This window comes from Daucus carota, chromosome 4, assembly GCF_001625215.2.
Source record: "Daucus carota subsp. sativus chromosome 4, DH1 v3.0, whole genome shotgun sequence".
Taxonomy (NCBI): Eukaryota; Viridiplantae; Streptophyta; class Magnoliopsida; order Apiales; family Apiaceae; genus Daucus; species Daucus carota.
The window spans coordinates 6,836,221-6,844,338 of record NC_030384.2 but is presented as its reverse complement, the minus strand read 5'-3'; the positions used below and the strand labels follow the sequence as shown (position 1 = coordinate 6,844,338).

General features: G+C 51.2%; 1 protein-coding gene across 1 annotated transcript; it reads left to right on the top strand.

The window, feature by feature from the left end:
• The first annotated feature begins 940 nt into the window (after positions 1–940).
• LOC135152140 (uncharacterized) lies at positions 941–3,359 on the top strand. Its single transcript, XM_064091972.1, has 2 exons — positions 941–1,224; positions 1,505–3,359. The coding sequence occupies exons 1-2, from the start codon at positions 941–943 to the stop codon at positions 3,357–3,359; spliced, it is 2,139 nt and encodes a 712-aa protein (XP_063948042.1).
• The last annotated feature ends 4,759 nt before the right edge of the window (positions 3,360–8,118 follow it).

Below are 8,118 nucleotides of genomic sequence, written 5' to 3'. Positions count from 1 at the left end.
GGGCCCTATCAAGCTAGCAAGGGGGTCTCATTAACTAGCCCAAGGGAGGGAACTGGTCCATGAGTGCCTCAGGAATGGCCCATAGGAAGGATGAACCAGTCCAAGCCCTGCCAGGATGGGGAGGGGCTCGCCAGACGAATGAGGGTCGCGACCCTAGGGCTCGCCAATGAGGGGTCGCCCTCCCGGCCTCGTAGGGGACGGCCTCGCAGAGGGGTCGCCCTCCCGACCTCGCATGGGATGGTCTCGCATCACCTCGGCTCGTTTTGGATAGGAGGGGTCACGGGCCCGGGGTCGTTTGAATGGCCTCCCGGCTCGGGACTTCTTGCCGATCTATTCTACACTAATTGGTACATTGGATCAACACTATCAGAGTTACAACCTGATGAACGGGCTCCCTCGCCCCATAGAGGATGAACAGGCTCCCTCGCCCCATAGAGGATGAACGGGCTCCCTCGCCCCATAGAGGATGATTGGGCTCCCTCGCCCCATACGAGGACTTATTGGATCAATATCCATTCTCTGACCCGCTCCATGACAGCCTCTTGCCATATGGGCCTAGGCCATGCGAGTACGGACCTCTTCCGACGGTGGTCCTCAAGGTCTTACGGACCTGGGCCCTGATGGACCGGACTGACACTTAGCCCGTGCTAAGAAGTTTGGCCCGTAAGAACTACGTGGTAGCTTGAACCCCTATAAATAGGGTACGTAGGCCTCTTGTGCTCATAACCTGATTCTGGCTGAGAAACGCTTGAGAATACTTTATCTCTTTCTCTCGAGGATCAAACACAAGATCAGCTACATCATCCATCACTTCCCATCCCGTGTTCTTCGCTGTTCCTTCCAGAAATCACTCAGGTACCCACATCTGTTGTTAACCAATTTCTCCCGTTAACAATTTGGCGACCACAGTGGGAGGATTAACAACATCTTAAGGAGAAAGATGAGCCGAAGGAAGAACAGATCAAAGAGAGCCCGGAAGAGTCCCCAAGGAACTCAAGATGGGGAGGACGGCGTCACTCCCAGCAACGGGAGTCAGCCTCAGGCCACGCCTGAAGGGGAAACCCCCCCGCCTAATCCCATCAAGGAATACCTGCAAAATCTCTCAAGAGACATGAAGACCATGCAAGATCAAGTAGCACGAATGAGTAGGCGAGGAGGCAGGAAAAAGAAGACCTTCGGTGACCCCCAGAAACTTGGAGCGAGATTTCGATCGAGAGGTCGAGGGTGAGGGCACACTTGGGACTGGTGAAATGCCCCCCCATTCCCGTCGGCAGCCCACTCCCTCTGCTTCCAGAAGGACAAGTGTTCTCGACCGGCTGGGGAGAAGACTAACTGAGCATGATTTAAGGCTCAGGCTGGAGGCTAAGCAGATGGAGAGAATGGAGAGAGAGCACCACCGTCGAGAAGGGCGACCCCCCTCCCACTATGACGAGAGGGAGCGGTCACTCCACTAAAGGACCCATCGGGAGAGATCCCCTCCTCATCCTTCCCGCCAACAATCTAGGCTGCGGAACAATGAGGACGATGGAGAATCCCGGGTCCACGACCTTAGGAGGAGTAATCCACCTCCGTCTCTCCACGGCGAGAATGACGGCCATGATGAAGAAGAACGTCTTGGAAATTTGAATGTGCATGACCTCAGGAGGATACTAAACCGCATGGAGGAGGAAAAGAGGCTCCCCCAGGCTGTTGTTGCCCGTTCTCCCTTTACTAGGGCCATCCTAGAGTCCCCACCGCCTGTAAACATGAGGCACCACCCCGAACTCATCTACAATGGGGAAGATGACCCGGCCTCATACTACATGCGATTCAACATGGAGATGGATGTCTACCAGGTCCCCAGCCTCACGCGCTGCAGGCTCTTCGCCGCCTCACTTCGAGGATGCGCCCAACTATGGTTTTCTAAGCTAGCTCCGGGGATAATAAGCTCTTGGGAATCGATGGGGGACCTGTTCATCAGGCAATTCCAGTCTTCCATGACCTATACACCTCCTGTGCCCACCTTAGCCAACATCAAGCAGAGGAGCCGGGAAACCCTCTACGACTACTTTATAAGATTCAACGCCGAGGTCCCTTATGTGAGAGTGGCCACTGATGAAGGTGTAAAAAATTTCCTAATCGCTGGGTTGAGGAGAGGCTCAGACTTCTGGAAAGATATTCAGGCTCATGAACCTACCACTCCCCAGGACCTCTATCGGCAGGCTGGACCATTTAAGATTGTGGAGAGGTCCATGGCTGAGCTGGACAATGGGAGCCCTCCTCCCCGCGATAACTACAAGTATAAAAACCGGAAAAGAGGCAGGTCGGTGACCCCTGAAAGGAAGAGGAGGAGCCCCAGCCCTAAGAAAGAGCGGGCAAAGAAGGAGAAGACCCCCCCTAGGAACCCTACTGGGGCTCAGGGGAGGGGTCAGAATCAATTCACCCCGTTGGTGGCCTCGATAGAGCACTTCTACGCCATTAACGCTGATAAAGGGATCTTCAAGAAGCCTGCCCCAATGAATAACTGGGCAAAAAAGGATAGGACCAAGTACTGCGCATTCCATGAGCAGAATGGTCACGATACCGCGGATTGTCAGCAGCTGAAACAGCAAATTGAGGAGCTCATCAAAAATGGGAGGCTCACCGAGTGGGTGAAAACGCAAAAGAAGAGTTATAATAATGTGCCTCCGCCCCCTCAAGCTAATGACAATGAGACCACCAACACTGAGAAAGTGCCAAGAGCGGGGAGCATTCACATGATCATTGGCGGCCCTCATATTGGGGGGGGGGGGAGCAGAAAAGCCATGGAGAGGTACGCACGGGAGGCCAAGAGCCCACCATTGACTAATGTCAATCATCTCTCCGAAAGGCCCCCCAAAATGTTTAGGGGTGAAACCATGAACATTATGTTTAGTGAGGAGGACGCAAAGTGGGTTCATCACCCCCATTCCGATGCTCTAGTAGTGAAAGTAAAAATTGGCTCCAACAATGTGCATAGGGTACTTGTCGACAATGGGAGCGCAACAAATATCCTGTCCTACAATGCCTTCACTAAGATGGGACTCACGGACAAGGACTTGAACGTGACCCTCAGCGCTTTGTACGGATTCTGCGGGACCCCTATCGACGTGAGGGGATTCGTCAATCTCCCCGTGACCCTCGGGGAAGGTCCTCTCTCCACGACCCAGATGGCCGAATGGCTAATCATAAACCAGTACTCAGCCTTCAATGCTGTGATTGGTCGCCCCATCTTGAAGGACATGAGGATAGTCACCTCCATCTACCACATGTCCATGAAATTCCCCACCCCGAATGGCGTAGGCTGCGTCAAGGGATGCCAATATGACTCTCGGGATTGCTACAACAAGGCAATCCGCTAAGCCGAAAGGAGAAATCGTCCCGAGACCGTCGGGAACCTGCAAGGTGATAAAACAGTGAAAGGAGGAGGCCTAGGCTTCACCTGTAACATGATCAGTATAGAAGAAATTCCTGAGGAGTACTTTGAAGATTGGGGGCTCATAGTAGAGCCACGACCAAGAGCACTCACTATGGGCCCTACTTTGCCGGTCATGACATTGATTGAGGGTATTGTAGAAGAGGCAAGCGATGATGAGGAGGAGAGCCCCGAACAGTTAGCGGCCCGGGCTCGCAAAGGGAAATGGACTATGAAGGAGACTTCAACTGTCGTCGATCTCCCCAATGGGATTACCAGGGAAGTCACTGTCACCACCGAAAAGCTCGTTAAGTCAACCGGGGGCCTCGCATTCGAAATTGAAGAACCTGCTGTTAGGGAGCCCCTCATTGAAGAAATTGTTGAGCCTAGCGCCAAAACAGCTGGTGTGGACCTTGACCCCCGGATGCTAGAAACGGTGGAGAGGGCAGGCACAACAGAGGATACAGTATCAATATTGGCAGACACTACTGATCCGTCAAAGGTCCTCAAAATTGGCTCCAACCTTGGACCCGAAATCAGGGGTCCTCTCGTGGAATTCTTGAAGGCTAATCTGGATGTCTTTGCTTGCTCTCACTCTGATATGGTGGGAATTGATCCTCAAGTGATGTGCAACAAACTTAATATTGACCCTAGCAAAAAGGGGGGGCGCCAAATGAGGAGGCCCATTAGTGGGGAGAGGGCAGAGGCCTTAAAAAGCGAGGTTGATCGTCTCCTCAAGGCCGGCCTTGTCAAAGGATCATTCTACCCTACTTGGTTAGCCAATCCTGTTCTCGTAAAGAAGCCTAATGGGAAGTGGAGGACTTGCGTAGACTTCACAGATCTAATAAAGCTTGTCCCAAGGATAGCTTTCCCCTTCCCAGGATTGACCAGCTTGTAGACTCCACCTCTGGCCATGCTCTCCTCAGCTTCATGGACGCCTATTCTGGGTATAATCAAATCCCTATGTATGAGCCTGATCAAGAGCACACATCCTTCATCACAGATAGGGGCCTTTACTGCTACATTGGGATGCCCTTCGGCCTGCTTAATGTCGGGGCTACTTATCAGAGGCTGGTGAATAAGATGTTTGAGAATCAGATTGGAAAGACCATGGAAGTCTATGTAGACGATATGCTCGTGAAATCTAAGGAGGCCAAGGACCATATCATGCACCTCTCAGAAATGTTTGGGATGCTCAGAGAATACAGAATGAAGCTTAACCCCCAGAAATGCGTCTTCGGGGTGGAATCTGGTATGTTTTTGGGCTTCATGGTCAACCATCGTGGGATTGAGGCTAATCCGGCAAAAATAGAGGCCCTAATAAATATGAAGTCCCCCCGGACTGTCAAAGAAGTACAATCTCTCACGGGAAGGATAGCAGCCCTCAATCGGTTTGTCTCCAAGTCATCCGACAGATGCCAGGAATTCTTCAAGGCCATCAAACAGGTAGGGAAAGCTTTTCACTGGACTCCGGAATGTGAGGAGGCCTTTCAGAGCATTAAGCAGCACCTCGGATCTCCCCTCTTCTCTCAAAGCCTAAGGAAGGGGAGACTCTCATAATATATTTGGCTGTCTCGGATTACGCCGTGAGCGCGGTGCTGGTAAGGGAGGAAGAATCTGTCCAGCTCCCGGTTTACTATTTGAGCAAGCGAATGGTGGACGCGGAAACGCGATACACCAGTATAGAAAAACTGGCCTATGCCCTTGTTCTGGCCTCTCGAAAGCTGAGACCCTACTTTCAGGCTCATAAAATTGAGGTGCGGACATCCTTCCCCCTCAGACAAGTTCTTCATAAACCTGAAACTTCGGGACGTCTCCTCAAATGGACTATTGAACTTAGCCAATTCGATGTGGAATATAAACCTCGTACGGCTATCAAGGGGCAAGCTCTGGCCGATTTCATTTTAGAATTTCCCCTACGGAATGAGGGAGATACTCTAGCCCTCGTCCCCGTCTCCACTCCCAATGGGGCAGCTTTCGCCCGTGAAAATGGAGCCCTCTGGTGGACTCTCTATGTAGAAGGGGCCTTGAATAAACAAGGAGTGGGAGCTGGTGTAGTTCTCAAGAGCCCCGAGGGCCATCTGTTGAAGAGTGCCATACACTTCTCTTTTGGGGCCACGAACAATATGGCCGAATATGAAGCCCTAGTTGTCGGCCTAAGATTGGCTAAGGAAATGAAAGTCGAGAACCTGGACATTTACAGTGACTCTATGATTGTGGTTGAGCAGGTAAAAGGAGGGTTCCAATGGAATTGGATCCAAACTGATGCATATATCCAATTGTGCAGGCGCTTGATGGGATGTTTTAAAGAGGTCCATCTTGAAAGAATCCCGAGGGAGTTCAACGCAAACGCGGACGCACTGGCAAAATTAGCGTCACAAAAGGAAGCAGTCCTCCTGGGGGTCATTCCTCTAGAAACTCTAAAGCGCCCTAGTGTTCCCGAGATAGAGGAAACGGGGGCGGCTGTGATAATGGCAATTGGTGATGATGGGGATACCTGGATGACTCCTATCTTGCAATATCTTAAGGAGGGAACTTTGCCTGAGGACAAAAATGAGGCCAGGCGCCTCAAATACAAGGCTGCCCGCTATGTGATCTATGACAACGTCCTCTACAGGAGAGGCTTCAACTCCCCTCTCCTCAAGTGCATCGATGGGGAAGAGTGCAACTATATCATGCGGGAAATACACGAGGGAATTTGTGGTAATCACTCGGGGGGTGGTTCCCTCGCCCAAAAGATTGTGCATCAGGGATACTATTGGCCCACTATCAGGCAGGATGCTCAGGATTTTGCTCGCAGCTGCAATAAGTGCCAGAAGTACGCCAACTATAGCAACCTACCAGCAGCCAGACTCACGTCCCTCTCTAGCCCTTGGCCTTTCGCTATGTGGGGAATCGACGTGATCGGTGAACTGCCCAAAGCAAAGGGGGGTGTCAAATATGCTGTGGTGGCTGTTGATTATTTCACCAAATGGGCAGAAGCTGAGCCTCTATCCACTATCACTGCAAAAAAGATCAAGGACTTTATGCACAAATCTATCGTGTGCCACTATGGGATCCCCTACAAACTCATCTCAGATAATGGCAAGCAGTTTGACAGCAAGGAGTTGCGAGACTTTTGTGAAGCACTTGGCATAAAAAAGGATTTCTCAGCCGTATGCCACCCTCAATCCAACGGCCAAACTGAGGCCATCAACAAGATCATCAAGCATACCCTCAAGGCGAAACTAGAGGAAGCTAAAGGTAATTGGCCCGAGGAGCTCCCCCGGGTGCTGTGGTCCTATAATACCACGCCCCGGAGTACAACCGGTGAGACCCCATTCTCTCTCACATATGGCTGCGAGGCCATGGTCCCGGTTGAAGTAGGAGTTGGCTCCTTCCGCAGAGATCACTATGACCCCGAAACAAATGAGGCCAACCATCGCCTCTACTTGGACATGGTCGAGGAAGTGAGGACGTACTCCCAAATCCGACTGGCCTCTTACCAACAAAGGACCGCCAGACACTATAATGGGAAGGTAAAGGGTCGTCCCCTTCGTGTTGGTGACCTAGTTCTGAGGAGGGTCATGCCAAACACTAAGGTGGCTGCACATGGCGTTTTTGGGGCCAATTGGGAGGGGCCCTACAAAGTCAAGGCTGTAATCTGGGGAGGCACCTATCACTTGGTGGACATGGATGACAAGATGGTTCCTAGAGCATGGAATGCAGAGCAACTCCGCAAGTACTACCAGTAGTTGCCTCTTGATCCAGACTCAACATGAATCTCATTCATCTCAAGTCTAGGGGGTAGTGATCATATAGATGCCTCCTCTAGCACTTTTTACTATATTTGAGCAGTGGGGGCTTGTCCCACATATCTATCTACGCATTTAAATTCTAGTAAGCAGTGGGGGCTTGTCCCACATATCTACTTATGCATTTGGATTCGGTAATGGCAAGCTTTTGAAGGATTATATTTTTATGAGTTGTCTTAATCTTCTCCTGTCACGTGTGAAATTGTACGCATATGGATGCTATGATGAGGGCGTTTGGCTCGGTAAAACGATCCCCCAAGTCATATAGCTTCGCTAAGCGACCCCGGCAAAGGGCTCGCCGGGCGACCCCAAACTTGGGCTCGCCGGGCGACCCCGGCCAAGTTATAACTAGACAAGGAAATGGCCCCTGTTGACCAGGTGTGGACGCCTCCCCACTAGATATAACTGGAGTGGGTCAGCTAGACGATCCTAGCATACCTTTCAGAAGTTAAGGACATGCCCCCTCTGCTTGTTTCATCGGGGAGCGGGCACAATCCTTCCACTGAATAGCTACAACTATCGGGGCTCGCTACGCGATCCTAAAACACTTGTGTAAAAATAACAGAGAAGTGGCCACCACGGACGACAGAAAAGCGAAGAGCATATATATATTGTGAGGACGACCCCTTCCTCGCGAGGAGAGGTCGTACTCAAACGCTTTACGACGATGCGAGGCCCGGGTCGCGTCATAACGTCAAGGCTCGTTATAACGACCCCCACCTCGCGAGAAGGGATCGCACTTCACGAACCATGAATCATCACTTGTAAATAGAGGAAACAACACTACAAAACAGCAAAACAAGCACATATACATGGTCGAATATAAAAATCAAGGGAACAATACTAGAATTGACAACAGGGCTCGCCAACTAGCGACCCCATAACAGTGCGTGAGTGCCAAAAGTTAAAGTA